Source organism: Megascapheus bottae, chromosome 21 (genome assembly GCF_031878675.1).
Source record: "Megascapheus bottae isolate mThoBot1 chromosome 21, mThoBot2.hap1, whole genome shotgun sequence".
Taxonomy (NCBI): Eukaryota; Metazoa; Chordata; class Mammalia; order Rodentia; family Geomyidae; genus Megascapheus; species Megascapheus bottae.
In genome coordinates this window covers 7,374,868-7,396,016 of record NC_143529.1, presented here as the reverse complement: position 1 = coordinate 7,396,016, position 21,149 = coordinate 7,374,868, and the positions used below count along the sequence as shown (strand labels likewise).

Sequence of the window (21,149 nt, the reverse complement as noted above, 5' to 3'; positions counted from 1 at the left end):
ACAAAGCCACCTGTGGATCTTTCAGCTTTGTTTTACCAAACAAGCAATCTGATCCAAAAAAATCGCAAAGCCAAACCACAAGAGGAAAAAGACTTTGTGAAGCGTTTGGATCCCTAATTTAGTGGAGACACAAGTTTCCTATCCTGCCCCCTCCCCAAAAAAACCTGAAGAATACCCTTCTTTTGTTGTTGTTGTTGTTCTTCTACTCCTTTTCATTTGCATTTTTAGGTGTTCTTATTTTCTCTTTGCCATTTTACCTACACCTTTTTTTTTAATGTTATGATTCATTCCTTTTTTAAAGAATTTTTTTTCTCCTCTCTTTTCCCACATTCCTTCTGTCACTGTGGTCATTCCTAGAAACACAGTGACAGCTCTGGGTACAGTCTGAATAAAAATGATATCTATATTGATACAGTCACCTGCTTTTTAAACTCCTGGTTCTCAACCCTAGTATCTCTTGGGTAAGAACTCACAATAGTGAGGAATCTTCCCCCACCTTTTTCTTTTTCTTTTTTTCTTTCTTTTTTTTTGTGTGTGTTGTTTTCTTTTGTTGTTGTTTTGTTTCTTTTTAAAATTTGTATCATTGAAATCTCCTATATCTACCTTGCTCTTTTCTCTATATATTCTTCTTATTACTCTTCTTATTTTCATAAGTTTTATCTAAGTTCATCTAAACTTTCTACTCAAATATTCTACCTGTCTATCACCTTAGGACAGTTATCCTTACACGATACCTTTTCTTCATTACTATAATAATCTTACACTCCTGCATTATTCTTTTCCTACATCCCTTGTTGACTTTCATATTATTTTTCTATCTCTGGTCCTCTGTTCATCCTTCAACTCTTAAAATGCATGGATCTACATTTGATGGTTGTTGAGCAATGCTATGTATCTAGGTGTTCAACTATAGTCTAGGTCCAGAGGGACTTAAATACAATAGAGATTGGATTGAGGGGCTTATTGTTTTGGTCATAAATCAGTAATCCATGGTAGTATTATATTTGTATGTAAGTGCACAAAAATAAAGAGAGAGTGATATTACCAATCTAAAAGTGTGAACATCTATTGTCAGCCAACTAAAAAGGTCTAGGCTGGTTATATCTGAAAAATTATAATCTTGTTTAGTATTAATCTTGCTCCCATTTTCAAATGGGCAGAACAAGGAACTCAAGAAAAATGTCAAATCAAGGAATAGCATCTCCCACCCAACATAAACAGGCAATGGATCAGTCAGTGGCAAATCTAGAGGAGAGTCTTCCAAGTGCTATACAAATGCAATTGATAAACATCATTAATGAAAAGTGTGAAAACATAAAGAAAGAGATAAGGGAGGAAGCCACAGCTAAACAAGAGGAAGCCATAAACAAGGTGATATGTGAAAAAGGGGAAGCCATAAAGGAGGGCATAATAAAGGTTTTTCAAAGACAAATGGATGAATTCATAGAATCCACAAACAAAAAGGTGACCAAACTGCAACAAATGTCCAAAGAGAATAAAGCCACTGAGCTAACCACTCAAATGGAAATCAAGGAGTTAAAGAAATCCATACATGATCTAAAACAAGAGATGCAAAGCATCAAAAATGAGCAAGTAGATGCAAGGGAGATGAAGAAAAAAGTAGAAAGCTTTGATAGCAGGTTAGACAATGCAGAAGAGAGAATTTCCGGGGTTGAAGATAATTTAGTTGTTATAGAGAAAGAACAGAAAATGAGTCAATTCAAATCTAGGAAATATGAGAAAATGCTTCAGGAGGTCCAAGATACAATTAGGAAGCCTAATTTAAGGCTAATTGGTATTGAGGAGGGTCTGGAGAAAGAGGTCAATGGTATTGGAAATATATTTCAGGGAATCATCTCAGAGAACTTCCCAAATATCCAGAAGGGCAGGCCCATCCAGATATAAGAAGCTTTTAGAACCCCAAACAGACCTGACCAGAAAAGGACCTCCCACCACCACATTATAATCTGAACTGGATCAATAGAGACCAAAAAGGATCCTAAAAGCAGCCAGGGAGAAGAGAATAATCACCTATAAAGGCAAACCAATCAGAATAACCCCAGATTTCTCAGTAGAGACCATGCACGCAAGAAGAGAATGGAAGGATATATGTCATGCCCTGAAGTCAAATAACTACCAAACAAGAATACCAACTACCAACCATGAATGAGGTAGGCTCTCATTTATAAATGAGGGAACAATAAAAACATTTCGTTCCAGGGAAAAGCTTCAACATTATGTAGCAACCAAACCTACATTATAGAAAATTCTCAAAGACGATCTACACATAGAAAACCAACGCAAACGAAATGGCACCTAAAACTCATACCATCTAAGTACCACAAGAACTGTCAAGACACAGGCCATAACGAAAGCTTTTAAAAATAGCAAGAAGCTTTTAGAACCCCAAACAGACAAGACAGGAAAAGGACCTCCCACTGCCACATTATAATCCGAACTGGATCAATAGAGACCAAAGAAAGGATCCTAAAAGCAGCCAGGGAGAAGAGAACAGAACAATCACCTATAAAGGCAATTCAATCAGAATAACCCCAGATTTCTCAGCAGAGACCATGCACGCAAGAAGAGATTGGATGATGGGAGAAGAAAAAATACATTCATGTCAATCAGACATACCCAAATGATAAACCACACAATATAACTAGTGCCACAGGAAGAGTACAAGCACTACAGCCATTGTTAGGTGAGGTTGGCCTTATGTTCTTCATGAAACTTCAGAATCCAGAATTCCCAAGGAGTATAGTTCAGGCAGGACTTGAATCAAGTGGCAGGCTATGTCTTTCTGGCCTATGATCTTAAGCAGTGAGCTCTTTACTTTGGTCCTGGATTGAGTGTGACTGTTAGTTGAAAAGATAAGTCATTTTGCTGAGGAGGTCACCCATCTAACATTTGTGTGCCTTTTGAATTTATGGCTACATTTCTATGAGTTCCCAACAGCACACAGTAAAAAGAAGTGAAATGAATGAAATGGCATGGCCTTATTCATAAAGAACTTTTTCTATTGAGATTCTCATTTGGCAGATATTCCAAATCAGCAAGACATGGTTGGTCAAGTCTGGAATCCTAGTTACCTGGGAGGCAGAATATTGTGGCTCAGAATATAGCCTGGACAAAAAGAAAGCTTTCATTAAATTCCATCTTGACCAATGGCTGGGCATGTCTGTCCTAGTAATGAGAGGAAGCACAAATAGGAAGACTGCAGTTCAGGACCTCCTAGGCGTAACCCAAGACCCCATCTTGAAAATAACCATCTTAGACAAAAAGGGGCTAGCAGAATACCTGAAGAGGTCAACTGCCTGCCTAGCAAGCTTGATTTCAAATCTCACCCCAAGAAATTCTAGCTCTGGATATTCAAAATGGTAAAGAACACAGAAAGATGAGTCATAAACAAATATTACTGCTTTTCAAAGGCTTGGTGCATCCTAGTGTTATTAAATGCTATCTATCTCATATCTCCAAGCAGTTTCTATAATTAGCTTATCAGATAGTCTTGAGAATAGCCGTAATATAGGTCAAGATCTATCTTCATATTCTTTGACATACACATACTACATATATATATATAGTACATATATGAATACATATGCATACATGCAGCAATGTGTCCATCTTCAATATTATATATAGATAATTATATCTAAATGCAGTATTGTCTATAGAAAGATTAATTAAATGTAGGTAAGTAGGTAGCCAGGAGTTTGGCCTAGTGGTAGAGTGCTTCTCTAGCATGCACAGAGCCCTGGGTTTGATTCCTTAGTTACCACATACACAGAAAAAGCTGGAAGTGGTGCTATGACTCAAGTGGTAGAGCACCAGCCTTAAGAAAACTCAAGGACAGTGTCCAGGCCCTGGGTTCAAGTCCTAAGACTGGCAAAAAGTAGACCAATAATTTTATCTTTTACTAGACTAGTAATATGTTATTCCACAAGCATGGTTTAAATCAACTACTTTTAAAGTTGTTTGCCATTTTTTGGTTTTCTGTGCCTTCTAACTCTAACATATATCTCAAACAGATAAGGACATGTTTAATACTGACCTGTTTGCAAGCTTCTATTGAGCTTACTTAACAAATCAGCTCCATAGAGACCAGGTCCAACTAGGGAGAATTTTTTTCTTGTTAAGGGACTCCCTAAATAACTCTAGATGGCCTTGAACTCAAGAGTCTCCTGCTTCAGCTCCCAAGTGCTGGCATTACAGAAATTGCCACAATGACCAGATTCATCTGGACCGTCTTAAAATATTTTGAGGTCTGTTAACTTCTAGGATTCTAAGCTATCTGCTTCTAGTTGTTGGGATTTTTTGCTTTATACTTTAGGTTAAATTTTGACCAGATCCATCAACTTAATATTTTCTAGGACACATTTCGAAGTATTTGGGAAAAAGTCATACCTCTCCTAGTGCTGGATTTTTTACATTTTTTTTGCCAGTCCTGAGACTTGTACTCCAGACCTGAGCACTGTCCTTGGGCTTTCTCAAGGCTCTACCACTTGAGCCACAGCATCACTTCTGGCTTTTCTATGTATGTGGTACGGAGGAATTGGTCTTCATGCATGCTAGGCAAGCACTCAACCACTAGGCCAAACTCCCAGCCCTGGATTTTTAACATTTGCACTAAGTTGGCAAGGTTGTATCAGCGGCAGGCTTCTACCCCATACATGCCGCAGGACAAACCACAGACAGCAAAAGAACAGTGTCATCACAATCACTCACATTCTATTGTCCACAACAATAATTTTCTGTTATTTCTTTTTATCAATGTGTTATAAAATCATCAAAAACAGTACATAATAGCATACATTTCATGGAGTTATCATGCATAAAAAATGATCACAAAGCTTCTAAGAGTAACAGAGTGGTTTCTGGCTTCACAGACTTAGGGTTCAGCATTGTATTATTGGTATGTCACTTGGATGCTAAGGGAATGATAAACCAAGGGAGATTAAAGACTATAGAATTAGTAATGACAGAACTCGGTCTTCTCAAAATCTAACAATATTTAATAACTAACACTTTCAAATGAGACAACAAAAATATGAAGATAAATCTCATACCTGGAGCTTTCCTTTTTCATAAGCCAGTTTATTTTTTCTCTCAGTAATTGTTCCCAGGATCTTCTCTACCTTCTGTTGGGCAACCTGATAAAATGAACACAGATTATCTTCTTGGCAGAGGAAGAAGTAATGTTTTCTTTTAAAATAAGTGTTAATATTCTTACTATTTTGTAGCAATAAGATCAAGATTCTTATTTACTTGACTGGCAGCTCCCCCAGTCTTTCCCTAGATTGCAAGTTGCAGGGCTGAGGCACCAAATGTATGGAGACTACCAATGGGATCTGTGTCTCTTTAGGAATCTCAGAACTTATTATTGTCATTTGAACATTCTTTTTCAACTCAGATATACAGAGATATTATTCCTTAGAAAAGCAGGAAGAAATCATAAGAAGAGCTATCTTAAGCATAGTTGGCTGGCAAGAATACACAGTTTTTGTCTGGAATGTTCCCCAGAGCTTCCTGTCTTAGAGGCCACTGGATAATGACGTGTTTGGGAGGCAGTGGAACCTTTAGGAGGTGGGACCCAGTGGAGGGAAGTTAAGTGCTTTGGAGGGACTATTAGGGCCCTTGCCTCTTTCTCTCTCTTTGTGCTTCCCAGCTACCATGATGTGAGTGGCTCCTCTGCCACATACAAATGGCTTTGCCATAGGCCCCAAAGCCATGGTGAAACCAACCAGACTGAAACCTCCCAAACTGCAAGCCAAAGTAAATCTTTCATCCTTTAAGTTGATTATATCAGATATTTTGTTATAGAAATTGAAAGTTAACACAAACAACAAGCACAAAATGCTTTCTAAGAGGTCTTTTTTTTTTTGCAGTACTGTTAGTCTAGTATCTTGCACGTGGTAGCAAGTGCTCCATCCACTGAGCTACACTTTAACTCTAAAATTGTTTGTGCTTACAAGGTAGCAGGAACTATTAAAATTTTTTCGCTTAGCCTCTTATTATATAGCTATATGCACATAGCTTTTGAGCTATTGCGCTCCTCTGCTAGCAAGGTCCTAGACATATACTAATTATTACAATGAGGGAAATCATGGAGTCTATGTTCCTTTGGGTCTGACTTACTTCACTTAATATGATTTTTTTCACAAGTCTTTCCATTTCCTTACACATGGTGTGATGTCATTCTTTCTAATGGCAGCACAGAATTCCATTATATATATATATATATATCACATTTATTTATTTGAATCAGGAAAGAGAAGGGGAAAAACAAGATGATAAGGCAAAGGACAAAGGATAAACCAGAGTAACAGTGATATTCACAAGATAAAATGTTGGAAATGAATTCTACAACTTAGGAAGGGTTGGGGGGAGGGAAGTGGGCATAAAACATGGGAAGGAGTAACAATCTTCAAAAAGTAATGTATTCACTACCTAATGAATGTAAATGTAACTGTAACCCTCTATACATCACTCTGATAATCAATAAAATTTAAAAAGACCCAGTGAGATATTGGGATTCCACATTTTATAAGCAGAAATTTTATTGGCCAGAGATTTTGTTCAGAACATGACACGCAACAGATCCAACTTTGACATTTACACAACGTATACTGACTGAATATCCTTTAATGAACAATACACTTAATTCATTGTTTAACTTCAAGTCATTAAAATCCAATTGCATAGGAATTATATTTTCATTTGGTGCTATTTGGGACTATATGTTTATAACCCCTAAAAATAGATGGAGAAAACACATCATTTGAACTCAAAATAGGAATCTTTCTACCTTTGAATCTTTTCTTTCTGATGTTCTTTGTATAGTTGTCTGTGAGAATGAACTTAAAATGTACCCCCAATAAAGACTGAAATTTAAAAAAAATCAAACCTAAAATCAGGAAATGTGAAAGAGAAAAAAAAGAATGATCTTTATTCACATGAAACTAATGCTAGGTCTTGTGAAAAGTAGGGGGCATTCAATATGGCAATGCTTTCAGCCTGGCAAGGTAAACATGACTCTCTGTGCCTCACTGTCAATACTTTTAAAAATTATTATGAAGTAGTAGAGTAGATAAGCGCATGGTGAGAAAAGTATTTGCTGTTTTTACATTCTTTAAAGTGAAGGCAGAAGCAATAAATGGTTTAATTTCTAATCACTGTGTTAATTATTCTGATCTGGATATGCTGATCCTGGCTATGGGAACCCCATAGACAGGGAAGCTCCTCAAATGGTATGGGTCATGAGAGCTTAAGAACCCCCTCAGATCACAGAGTAAATGGAGGAGGTCTACATAAATTCAAGTTTGTGGGTTCTGTATATATCATTCTCTCCAATGTGCATCTATAAAAATTAATGATGGATAAATACTAGAAGGCACCACCTTTAAAGTTTTAACTTTCAGAGAACAAAAATGAATGGTCAGCATTGATTGGCAACAGATTTAAGGATACTGCAAAACTCAAAAATCAATCCTGACATCTTAACTCCATTCTTCAGACTCATATAGCCAGTTGAAACATTTCTAACCTGGATTGGTCAGATAAGCTTCTAGGCGGACAGCGAACTGCAAACCAAAGTTGAAGGGAATCATAAACAGATTTTAGGAGATCTGATGAGCGGAGAATAAACTTTGACTGAAATCACTGTCAAGACCTGTCAAAGTCAGTGGTAAGATAAAACCACAGGCCTGCTCACTGCTACTCAGTTCGGAAAAGACCTAGGGAGAAATGTGGTTTTCCAGAGGCTCCAAAATGAGACGATTAGATAAGCTCAGCCGAAGCTTAGCCTATAAGCAAAGGACAAGGATATATCTTTAATCTTAAGATGAGAGGGTTAGTCTAAGATCATACCAGGAATTACAGCCAACTGATTCTGTCATACAGTTAGTTACACTCTCTCCAGAATAGTTCAGATACTAAGAACTTAATACACACTAGACATCTGCTATATGCTTCATATGCATTAATTTATTTGATCCTTAAACAACTTTTAGTAGAATTATTATTATCCTCATTTTGACAAATTTAAAAACTGAAGCTCTGAGAGATTAAAGATCATACCAAACTCATAAACCACAATCGAAGCCAGAAAATCTCACTCAAAAGCTGTGAAAATATAAGATTTAGATTTAGTTTGTGTAGTTCTTTTTTAATTGCATTTTATTTTCTGTATAATGTATAGAGGGGTTACAGTTACATTCATCAGGTGATGGGTGTATTCCTTCTTGAACTTTGATATTCCTCATGTTTCCTCCCCCTAACCTCTCCCAATAATTTTGTTCTTCCCCTTCCCTTTCCTATTTCAAATAATCAAATAAAAGTATATACAATATACCAGGTAGCAAAGTCATATACAGTGACCACATGAGACTAACCATAAAGAGAAAAGAAATAACTTCACGTAGTGAATTAAGAACAAGAATCACAAAGATAAATCTCTTCTTTCCTTATCCTAGGGTTCATTTTGTTTAGTCTCATCCTGTATGACCATATGTAGTTTGTATAATTCTTCACAGTTTAATCAATTTACTACAAGATCTGAAAGAATTTAGCTTAGAAACAAGGGCCTCTCATGAAAATTTCAAAACTTATTCTCATGTTACAAAACAATAATTCTTTTTAAAGTATTAAAAATAAACACAGAAAAATCATTAGTTTCCTAGCACAATGATTATTTCTTTTTCCTTTTTCTTTTTGCCAGTCCCAGGGCTTGAACTCAGGGCCTGGGCAATGTTCTTGAGTTTTCTCAAGGCTAGTGCTCTTCTACTTGAACCACAGCACCACTTCTGGCTTTTTCTTTAATGTGGTACTGGAGAGTCGAACCTATGGCTTTGTGAATACTAGGCAAGCACTCTACTACTAGGCCACACTCCTGCCTGATCATTTCCTTTAAACCCCTTCCCTTGGATGCTTTTAGCTCTGGTATTTATTTGTAATGCATATCAATGCAATGTAATGCTTTTAGAAATCTGACTTATTAATGACTACCTTATGAAAGAATCAGTTTCTTCCTTATAATTTATGGAGGAAGAAATATTTTAGGACATTGGATATGTTTGTGTAGAGTAATTTTGTAGTTAAGTTTCTTAAATCTTCTATTGTTCACATTTTTGCAAGGATCTGTGCTATATTTATCCTAAGTCATCTGGGACTATGATACACAAAGAAAACCTATCTCCTGGTTTCTGATGGTTTCTATTTTTTAAACTCATTAATCATTACTTCCAGCTTTAGACTGACCTTTTTATACCCACCCCATGGTAATCAGAAGTGGCTCGTTGAAATCCAAGGGAAGCCACTTGATCTGCCAGATACTTATTTTCTTCCATAAGAATATGCAGGTTTTGGCTTAATGCATTTATATCTACCTTTTCAAAACAAAAGAAGAAAATGTGATTTATAAAATGGTAATTGTAAGCTGGAAGGTAGTTCATGTACATGATCTCCCGTCTCTAAATGTGGGCATTTGACAAGTCTGGTTGATAATTCTAGGATGTTCTAAACAATTTATTTTTATTTCCTTTTCCAGTTTTCAGCTCATTTTGTCTTCAAGAGGAAGGTTATAGCAAATAACACAGTTTGCCTTTACTAAAAAGTTGAATTCCTTCTGGTACTTGATATTTGCTTCAATTCAATATAGAAGTTATTTTTCAATTTATGATGCAGAGATAGGCTCCACAGGCAAAATGATATAGTTGAACCCTATCCCATACCATACACACACTTAGCTCAAATTCAAAGGCCTAGAGAGTTTATGTAACTCCACAAACAGGTAACTGGATTTAAATATTTTTAAGTTACACACATGAAAGGAAATTATAAGTGTAAAACTGCAACCCAAAATGAGAGGAAATTTCTATAGATTAAATACGTGTGTGTGTGTGTGTGTGTGTGTGTGTGTGTGTGTGTGATGAAAGTTTAGTACCTACCTATACAGAACTCCTATACCTCAATAATAAAAACAGCCCTTTTTAAAAAATAGGCAAAATATCTGAATAGATATTTCTCAAAAGAAAACATACAAATAGCTAATAAGCATATAAAAAGATGTTTAACATCAGAAGACAAAAGATACAACTAAAAAGAATCCTCTAGGCTAATATCACTAATGAACAATTATAGAAATTCTCAAGAAAAAAATCCAAAAACAGACAGCAGAGAAAGGACAGTGTCATCAATAAATGGTCTTGGCAAATTGAATCTATATAATCAAAAAGAATGGGGCTTGGTCTTTACCTCTTGCTACTGTAAAGCTTCACTGAAAACAGAAGCTGGAAAATTATTGCAGAAAAACAAATGGGAATCACTTCAAGACTTGTGTGGAGGAAGATTTTTTTTAGATAGGACCCTAAAGACACAGGAAACACATATAAAAATAGACAAATGTCTCCTGAGTAGTTAAGCTGCTGATCTGTCTCCTGAGTAGACAGATTTGGAAGATGGTGGTTCAAATCTAGTCTGGGAAAAAGATGTGTTAAGGCTCCATCTCCAAAATAACCCAGCAAAAAGCCAGACTAGAGGTGTGGCTGAAATAGTTCAAGCACCAGTGCAACAAGAAAGTCAAGCAAGCACAAGGCTCTGAGTTTAACTCTTACCTGCCATCAAACAAACAAACAAAAAATCCCCAATGTTGAACTTTAAAAGAGATGGAGTGCTTAATAACTTATTTTACACACCATTATTTATTCACTATTCACTATACACTGTATATGTGCATTAAATTACCAAAATGTAATCCATAAAATGTACAAATATTACTTGCCAATTTAAGTTTCAAAAGTAAAGGATACCTTGAAGGCAAAGTGGCAAGTTCCTATGGGTACTGGGGAAACGAAGAGAATATCAGTGTCAGCAATCCTCTCGTTGCCTTTTCCAGACCCATGAGCTCAATGTCAGGGGACTCCCTGGCTAAACTGCTTGGTGAACACTAGGCTGGGATGACTCACTGGCAAACCCTAAATACTCAACAAGCAATGGCCCTCAGATAACCTGATGGTGCAGTGAAGAGATGCTCTAAGAAGCCAGCTTCATAGCTCCTTTCCCTCCCTGCTCACCTTGGTAACAAACACAATCTCGCATCTCCTTATTAGCATAAATTGATACAGTAGGCAGCAATCCAGGAATATAGAAAACACAGTGAAATACTGACAAATAAAATGTAGAATACCTTGTTGTTAGCTAATTCCTTTTCCAAATTGTGTTTTTCTTGTGCTGTTTCTTTTTCTGTTTTATTAATCTGCCCGGAAGGAGGGAGAAAAATGGGTCAATTTTACAGCAGCTGAAAGACTGAACTCTAGCAGATACATCCTGCATGTCAATACCTACACTGCAGAGATAGGAAATCCTCTCAGAAAAAGGGCCAAGCAGGAGTTTCTGAGGCAGAGCAGACTTCACAAATAGCCCTGCAATTAGAAAGACACGTCTGCATGTCAGGCTCTGCTGGTTCCCTCCTGACTAGGCAGACAGGGCTGGTCCCCCTTAACCTCCACTATCCTGTAAGACTGTGGGGGACATCAATTTAAATATGCTGAGCACTGGTGGCTCATGGCTGTAAACCTAGATACTCAGGAGGCTGAGATTTGAGGATTGAAGTTTGAAGCCAGCTTGGGCAGGAAAGTTTGGAAAGACACTTAGCTGCAATTAACCACCAAAAAGCTAAAAGTGGAGCTGTGGCTCAAGTGGTAGAGGTTCCATCTTTGAGTGAAAAAGTTAAGGGATAGAGCCTAGATTCCAAGTTCAAGTCCCAGTAGCAGTGTATACATATACATGCATGTGCATGTATATGCGTGTGTGCACACAAACACACACATACACACTCACACACACTCCTTAAATCTGGCCCCTGATCCCTGAACCAGCAGAAGACTGTGTATATTATTAGGTAACATTCACAAATGCTGTAGAAGGATTCTGCACACTTTGGCATAGACTTTTCACGTGTTGAAGAGCACAGATTAGCCACCTACAGATTTCTTGAAGGGGTAACACAAACTACATCTGGGTTTTGTTTCTCTGGTGTTTTGCTCTTTGAATATAATCTTGAAACATTGCCACCATATCATGGTACAAAGATCATGTGTGTCTGCTTCTACCTACCGCTCTCTGAAATCTTTCCCTCTCCTGTAGCAGAAACTCCTTTTCTTTCATTGATGCTTCAAGTTCACTTCGCAATCTGGCAATCGTTGATTCTAGCAGCTCTTTTTGAGCATCTGTCCTCTTTTCAGCATTCTGTGCTTCCTGGATGCACTGGTTATGCTGAAGGATTAAATGGTCCCTGCAGCAATAGAATGAGGACGTATGATGAACAGATGAGAAGTGACTGAATATCCTTATAGAATATAATTTTTGCCTGAGAACAGTTAGGAAAATGTTCTCACACAATAGTTTCTTGAAGTAAAATCTTTGTCTTTGTGTCTATCCCTGTAAATGTGAAATTTAACATTCAGTTGAAAAATACAAGTACAACTAGATACTATGTTGGAAATGAACTATACAACTTGGGAGGTGAACAGGAGAGGAAAAACTAGAAGAAAACAAGGGAGGAGTGACAATATTCAAAAAAGAAATGTACAGGCCAGGAGTTTGGCCTAGTGTTAGCGTGCTTGCCTATCATGCACGAAGACCCAGGTTCAATTCCTCAGTACCACATACATAGAAAAAAATAGAAATGTACTTATTACCTGACTTATGAAACTATATCCACCCTGTGCATTACCTTTACAATAAAATTTTAAAAATACAAGTGCAAGAACAAAAGATGCACAGGAATTTTCCCACAGTTAACTTACAGATGTGTCTGGAGTTGGGCTTTCTCATTTTGAACAGTCTGCAGTTCACTTGTGATTTTGGCATGGGCCGCATCCCACAGTAAGTTCTGTTCTTGAAATGTCCATGTCATGTTCTGCTCTACCTGAGTGTGAGGGTTAACAGTAAGAACTGAGAAAACATTTGCCAGGGCATCATTCAGAGTAAGTGGCCAAAGACACTGGTTTGACAAGATACAAGATACAAGATACAAGATTCAAATGTTATTTCCATAAATAATGTCCCTTTAAAAAGAATCTGTTTTGCTGGGCACCAGTGGCTCATGCGTATAATCCTAGCTACACAGGAGGCTGAGATCTGAGAATTGCAGTCCAAAGCTAGCCTGGACAGAAAAATCCCTGTAAGCCTTTTTTTGTTGGTTTTTGGTGTTTTTTGGGGGTTTTCTTTGTTTTTTGGTTTTGTTTTTTTTTGCCAGTCCTGGGCTTGAAGTCAGGGCCTGAGGACTGTCCTTGGATCTTTCTCAAGGCTAGAGCTCTACCACTTGAGCCTCAGCACTACTTCTGGCTTTTTCTAACTATGTGGTACCAAGGAATCGAACCTGGGTCTTCGTGCATGCTAGGCAAGCACTCTACCACTAGGCCAAACTCCCGGCCCCCCTGTAAGACTTTTATCTTCAATTAACCACTCAAAACCAGAAGTGTGGCTATGGCTCAAAGTGGCAGAGCGCTTGTCTTGAGTAAAAGAGTTCAGGGATAGCACTCACCCCCTTAAGCCCCACAACTGATAAAAAAGAAAAAAATGAATGCCCAATTTTCTCTGTTGTGTTCTGAGTTGAATATAATTCTGTTATAGCCGTACTAGCCAATAGTTACAAGGCATTATTTACATAGGCAGCTGAAGGCCTTGTAAAATATATTGTTTTGAATGTTAATAATTTTAAAGATGAAAAAGTGGGGAGATAAAAGGTAGAGAAATAGGAATATAATCAAGGGGTAAACTTGTTCAAAATATACTATATACATGTATGGAATTAGCACAATGAAAATAAAAATAAAATGGTATCAAGAATGCTTTTGGTATTTCAGATGCTCAATATGAGTTTATTTTAAAATGTAAAGCAATATGAATGTATATAAACATCAGATAAAAACAACCTTTCATCTCTCATCTTCTCTCCCTCCAAATCATCGCACTCTTTGGCACAGTCATTTTTATATTTTGCTGTGATTTTGTTGTTGTTGTTTGTTGTTAGTCATGGGACTTGAGCTCTGGGTGTTGTCCCTGAGCTTTTTTTGCTCAAGGCAGTGCTCTACTACTTTGAGCCATAGCACCACTTCAAGTTTTCTGGTGGTTAATTGGAGATAAGAGTCTCATGGACTTCCCTGCCCAGCCTGGTTTTGAGCTGCTATCTTCAGATCTCAGCCTCCTGAGTAGCTAAGATTATAGGTGTCAGCCACTGGCACCAAGCTTGCTATGATTTCTTAAGAGACTGTCTTAAACTATATTCAGATACTTTTGCAATAGCAGCACTGTAACTTTCATACAATTTTCTCTGCCTTACCACTTGGAGCCACTAAAACAGAACATTTTTATATATACCTGTTTCTACTATAATCCACAGTTTCTGCATAGTACTAATAATCAACATTTTAGTTAATGTCTCTCTAAACTTTATTGTTCTTAAGGTAAGTAGGTAGGTACAATCAATAACCTTTCATGGAGCAGCTATTAAAATGTAAAATCCTAGGCAAATGCTAACACATACACATATGCACATACACATACATGTGAACACATAGAGGCACTATTATTATGATAATCTGTTTAATGTCCATGTAACAGAACTTGAAAAGGAAAATTTATCCTTTATAGTCAGGACAGTCAAGCTCCTAGAGGAAAGTGAGTTTTAATACAAACAGAATTTCAAATAGTTGGAGATAAAGTAATTTTTCAAGAGACTGGGATAAGCAAACTTCAAGGGAAAGGAAAGAAATACATACTTTAGAGGCGACTATAAATAGACTCCATAAATATAATAATTACTTTCCTAAAGTAATGATATTTGCAAAAAGGCCATTAAAGTCCACTAACTATGAGGCCAAATCACTATTCTGGTGTGAAAGTGAAAGACTACCAATAAAAATAATTGAGTGAAATTTTGGAAATCATTGGTAGAACACTATGTATCCAGTTGGCCATGTTCATTCTCTCAGTCAGGCCAGCTTCAGTTGCCTCTGTCAGAAGTTCATGAGTGTTAAATGAATACCTGCAGAATGGCTTGCTGGTCAGCGGTAACTCTGGCATTTTCCATCTTTACGGACTGAAGCATGCTGGTTAGCTCTGAACATTTTCTACTCAGTTGGTCATTCAAAGCCTAAGACGACAACAACAACAATAAAGATCTATCTGAATAGATAGACAGACAGACAGACAGACAGACAGATAGATTGATTGATAGATAGGGCAAGTCAAAAGTCTTTGATTGGGAATTGTTTATACATCAAGCTAATTCATCTCCAATTACTATTTTTCTAGTTTACAAAATACCTTCCAATGTTTAAAAGAAGAGATTCATTGATTTAATGGAGTAATAGAGGTTTTTATGGCATTTTACTGACCTGTTTGTCACAATTTTGAACCCAATTCCTGTAAGTCCAAGACCTTTGTGGAATGGAATTTTCTGTATGGTGCCCAGCTAATATTGCAGAAAACGATTCCCACAGTTATACCATGAGCCTACAGAAATATTTGGCTGATAACAGAAAATACCTAAGTTCCTTCACTACCAACAATAAAATTTATAAAGCAAAATATAGATGAGCTTAATCCTTTAGAATAACAACCTTTGTGCTACTAATCTGTCACACATGTATTCAGTAATTCTGAATTTGTTTCTTGTGAAAATATTCACCTTAGTAATCCATTATTTTTCAAGGTACATTTGACAAGGATCTTATGATTTTTTTTTTTTAATATCATGGGGCTTGAACTCTGGGCCTGTGTGCTGTCCCTGAGCTATGCAGCTCAAGGCTAGCACTCTACCACTTGAGCCACAGTGCCACTTCTGGTTTACTGGCCGTTGGTTAATTGGTTAATTGAAGATAAGAGCCTAACAGACTTTCATGCGTGGGCTGGCATGATCCTCAGAACTCAGCCTTCTGAGTAGCTAGGATTACAAGCACAAGCAGCATCCAGCATGATCTTATGTTTTGTTTGCCAATGCTGGGGCTTGAACTCTCAAGGCTGTGCTCTGCCACTTGAGCCACAGCACCACTTCTGGATTTTTTTTAAAAAAATATGTATATGATACTGAGGAATTGAACCCCGGTATTTGTGCATGCTAGGTAAGCACCGTACCACTACGCCAAACTCGCAACCCCATGATCTTATTTTAGTTTATTTTTTTGCCAGTCCTAGGCTTAAACTCAGGGCCTGAGCACTGTCCTTGGATTTTTCTCAAGGCTAGAACTCTACCACTTGAGCCTCAGCACCACTTCTGGCTTTTTCTAAGTATGTGGTACCAAGGAATCGAATCTGGGTCTTCGTGCATGCTAGGCAAGCACTCTACCACTAGGCCAAACTCCCAGCCCCCCATGAGCTTATGTTTTAATGAACAAGTTTTTTAGTATAAAGACACATCACTCTAAAGGAACAATAGGAAAAAAAGTAATAAGAAGGAAAAATGAGTAATCTGGCAAGTACCATAAATGGTGAATGTGTGATAGAATAGTTATGAACACATTCAGGGTTTCGAAGGAGTCAGATTACTGAGCTCAAAATTCAGCTCTGCCAACTTGTTACTTATGCTTTTAAACTTTTGTGTACACCAGTTTCATTATCTTTAAAATGGAAGTAATGTTTCCTATTCCACAGCATCATTACAAAGATTACAATTTGTTAGTAATAGAAAGTGCATAGAATTATGCCTAGAATGTGGAATTGGCTCAGTAAAAATGTTAACTATTAGCATAGGTAGAACGGTACTAGCCATCATTAACATTTTATTATAGGCCATACTTATTGTTACATTTCACTTATTATAATCATAACTATTATATACATAGTATATAATTATTATATGCATAGTATATATAATTCTAATGTAATAAAATTTTACACGTAGAAAAGTTATTTTTTGTAACAAATTCTGTCACTGAACTCTGATAGTTAATGCTAGTCTGCTTGCATATTTGATGACTTTTCCATACATACCCATATATTAAGATAAAGTATCAATGAAGTTGACATGACCATGGTTATACTCAAAGACAGTGGTTATACCCACCTCTAAAATCTAGCAACCATTTATGAGGTTCCTACTTCACTATTTGCTGCTTAAGATATAAAGAAAGTGTAAGACAAAAATTCATGGCTAAAATTCATAGGAAAGGGTGGTGAGTTATGTATTTAATTACTATACAAGAAAGAAAATAGAGGCAAAGTATAACAGGTACATGATTTAGTGACAATTCTTATATTCTACTGTGTTATAGGAATTTGGAGAATGATCAGAAATGTGATTAATTTAATAATGGTTCAGAGATAAAGAAGATCTTATGGAAATAAAAAACAAGTGTCAGAGTTGAACTTGTATGATCAAGATTTATCTCGATTCTTTAATTGAACAAAATTAAATAGTATCTAAAAACTAGAGATAATAGTGAAGATTTACCTGTGTTTTTTTCTTTTTTTTTGTGGGTCATGGGGCTTGAACTCAGCCTCGGCACTGTCCCTGAGCTCTTCAGCCCAAGGCTACCACCCCATCATGAGTCTATCCCCACTTCCCATTTTCTACAGGTTAATTGAAGATAAGAGTCTCAGGCCTTTTTTTGGCTGGGCTGTCTTTGAACCTTGAGCCTCAGATCTCAGCCTCCCAAGTAGCTAGGATTACAGGTGTGAGCCACTGCACCCGGCTTACCTGTGTTTTTTCTGATGCTTCACGAAGGGTAATTATTTCAGATTTCAAGTATGTATTTTCTTCCTGTTTCTTTTTGAGAAATATTTGTACTTCCTATTGAAGAAAATTAATTACTTTTCTTTTCTACAAGTACAAGTATTATATGTATCTTTATGAAAATAGCTGCTTAATATCTAGCCAATTACCTATTCCAGTTCTAATACAAATGTGTGTATGTGTGTGCCTTATAAAGATTTTAGTATCTTCAACTTCTAAGCTACAGTTTCTAAATGATCAAAACTGTTTATAGCCAAGAACTGGTAGCTCTTATGTATAATTTTAGCTACTCAGGAGGCTGAGATCTGGTACCTCAGTTCAGAACTACCCAGGCAGACAAATCTGAGAGACTCATTAACAATTTCTGTTACAATTATTCATAATCTGAAAACACACAAATATCTCATTATTTTTTAAATTTATCTTTTTTTGTCAGGGTGATATACAGAGGGGGTTATAGTTACATTCATCAGGCAGTGGGTATATTACTTCTTGAAATTGTTATCCCTTTCCATGTTTTTCTCCCACTTTCTCTTCCCTCACCCCCTCCCACTATAATAACCTGAATAAAATGATTATTTAGTGCCTAATACCTAATATTACCCTGAATATATAACTTATATGAAACTTACTTTTTTCCTAAAGCTTTTTTGAGAATCAAACCAGTTAATTAACATGAATGAGAAAACATGCTTTGGCAACAAGGAAAGAGACCACTTCTGTGCTCTAGAAGAAAACTTACCTTACTTTTTTCAACCATCTTGCTAATGAGGTTATCCCTAGAAACTAAAAGCAAAAAGTCTACATAACTATGACAATAACTACACTGAAATTAAAACATACTTTTCCCCTGAGACATTTTCTATTTTAGTTAATATTTTGTAGAGATAAGAACCAAAGTATTTTTATTATGTTGGGTAGACTGGAAAGTAAATTGTGGAATTATGAAGAATTGAGTTTAGATGGTCATGTTGGGACACATATATAATGCCAGAACTTTGGAGACTGAGAAAGAGGATTTAGAATTTCAGCCCAGTCTAGGCTATACAGTAAGATCCTGATTGAAGGACAAAGGGAATAAGATAGAGGAAAAGAGGATTGGAGACAGAATACAGAGGGAAAGGAAGGAGAGAAAGAATTCAATCATTTGCGACATCTCAATGACTGAGTGTGGTGGCATATGCCTGTTATACCTTCCCAAGCTTATAGGGGAAGCGCAATGTTTGGTGCAGTGGCATGCATGTCAGTGACATGGATCAAACTCCAGGTGCAAAAGTGAAAATCTATACTGAAATATCCAACAAATAAAAGGAGTGGCATAGTGGCTTAACTGTTGAAGTAGTTGTCTAGTAAGCATGAGTATTTGAGTTTAATCGCTAGTAATTTTGAGAGAGAGAGAGAGAGAGAGAGAGAGAGAGAGAGAGATCTCAAAACACTATTAAAATATTAGAAGTATGATGTGTAGCATTAATGTTCATACTTAGATCAGACATGAGCTGTGAAGTAGTGGTCTCCAACTCTTCTTTCTTTTGCTTCTCCTGTGCCAGTAGTTCCTGGGTGCTCTGTATAGAACTGTGTAGGGCAATGAAGTTCTTCTGCAAAATGTGCACCTGAAATTGGAAAAGAAATTGCTTTTTCTGTAAGGCAGATTTTTGAAAAACTAAATGACCTTATGGAACATGTGGAGAACAGAATTTCCAAGGTCACTAAGGGGAAAAGAAAAGTATGCCTGTGTGTCACAGCTGAAATCTCAACAGAAAAATGCCTTACAGCAGTGTTGTCTAACAGCATATTCTAGGGACTTTTAACACACAGTCATTAACCAGAGGAGGCTGCTGAGCATGTGAAATGTGGCCAAAGTGAGTGAGAAACTAAATACCAGTTTTTAAATTTTTAATTAATTTCAATTTAGGTAATATTAGCACATGTAGCCAATGATTACAATACTGGTTTGCAGCACTAAAGCATCATCTGTGACCTCCTTCAGTAGAATCCTTTTTATTATTCAGTGGTGAAAGGACAGTCCTTAGTCAAAATAATAAAGATGTAATCTGAATACAGGTATTAAAGTGTGAAAATACCGATTGTATTTTAGTTAGAATGTACTCTAAATTACATATAAGCACTTCAAAAACTAATCACAATGAAGGCACATATTGTGTTAAACAATAGTAATTGAGAACAGCATTGTAACTATGTTCTGATTATTTCACTATTAGGTCTTTGCTTCAAGTGCTAGTTCAGTTTAGTATTTATTGTCTAGGCAAGTGACAGACATATAGCATAAGATGAGATGTGATGAAATCAGAGTAATGATTTCCAAAATCAGTGCCTTTAGTGGAGAGTAATGGCTAGGATACAGATCCTGTACCCAGAGCTACAAGTCTGTGTTATAGAGCCTGGGGTAAATTAACTTCTGTGGGCATTACCTCCCACATTGATTAATTAGGAGTACTGTATTAAGTAAGTGCCCTTACTTATTTTGTACCACAATTATCTTAAGTTGTAGTAAGAATGTTGGCAAATGAGTAAATAAATAATAAATGCAGAGAAAATTGACAAAATTATATTCATAGGTAAAATTTTTGTTTCATTTCCCTACCCTGAGTAAGAAGAGGCAATCTTGTACCTGTTTCTGTTCCACTTCCACTGCTGACCCCATTTCTTGAACTTTAAGAAGCATAGCTGATCCAGATTTCTCAAGAGATTCTCTGACATGCTTCTCCAGCGCCAGCTGTCTCCTCAGCTACAGAGCAACACTGCAGTTAGGCCAGACTTAAGGAACATCATGTGCCAGTTTAACAGAAATCAGTTTCCCGATAAGCTAGCTTAGCATTGAACACTACTAACAATCATGCTCTTTATATACATATGCATAGAGGCACATGCTTGTTTCTCCTTAATATTAAACTTTATAAAATGTGAAGTCAAATCCGTTTCCCCTATCTTCTTATTCTATGTCTATTTCCTAAATTAGGAGTTACAACTCAAAGTAACTTGGAAGCAGCACTTGGGAAAAGAGCAGAAGCTGGGTGTCAGTGGCTCATGTCTATCATCCTGGCTACTCAAGAGGCAAAATTTGCCCAGGAAAAAAAATTCTAGAGATCTTTTGTCCAATTAGACAACAAAATGCCAGACTGGAAGAGTGATGCAAGTCGTAGAATATCAGGTTTGAACATGAAAGGAGCAAGCAAGATGGCCTGAGTTCAAGTCATGATACTAGCACAGACAAGAAGAAGGGGAGGAGAAGGAAGGAAAAGAGGAAGAAGAAGAGGAGGAGGAGAAGGAGGAAGAAGAAAGAAAAGAAGGAAGGGAAAGAAGGAAGGAGAGAGAATAAAAAGAAATGTTACATAGATAGCAGATAAGTCCTGCTTCAGAAAATGTTTCTGTAATGTGTATGGGTGTTGAT

The 21,149-nt window shown here is 36.8% G+C and overlaps 1 protein-coding gene across 7 annotated transcripts in view; it reads right to left on the bottom strand.

Moving 5' to 3' along the window:
* Positions 1-21,149, bottom strand: part of Ccdc150 (coiled-coil domain containing 150) — a 57,969-nt gene that overhangs the window by 23,822 nt on the left and 12,998 nt on the right. For all 7 annotated transcript variants that reach the window (XM_090354529.1, XM_090354530.1, XM_090354528.1 and 4 more), the window contains 10 exons: positions 20,370-20,486; positions 19,221-19,350; positions 18,483-18,526; positions 17,705-17,797; positions 15,053-15,160; positions 12,810-12,931; positions 12,118-12,295; positions 11,189-11,257; positions 9,276-9,389; positions 5,073-5,156 (listed from right to left, as the gene is read on the bottom strand). In XM_090354529.1, the coding sequence (XP_090210655.1) occupies positions 5,073-5,156; positions 9,276-9,389; positions 11,189-11,257; positions 12,118-12,295; positions 12,810-12,931; positions 15,053-15,160; positions 17,705-17,797; positions 18,483-18,526; positions 19,221-19,350; positions 20,370-20,486 (1,059 nt within the window). The remainder of the gene's footprint in view (positions 1-5,072; positions 5,157-9,275; positions 9,390-11,188; positions 11,258-12,117; positions 12,296-12,809; positions 12,932-15,052; positions 15,161-17,704; positions 17,798-18,482; positions 18,527-19,220; positions 19,351-20,369; positions 20,487-21,149) is intronic.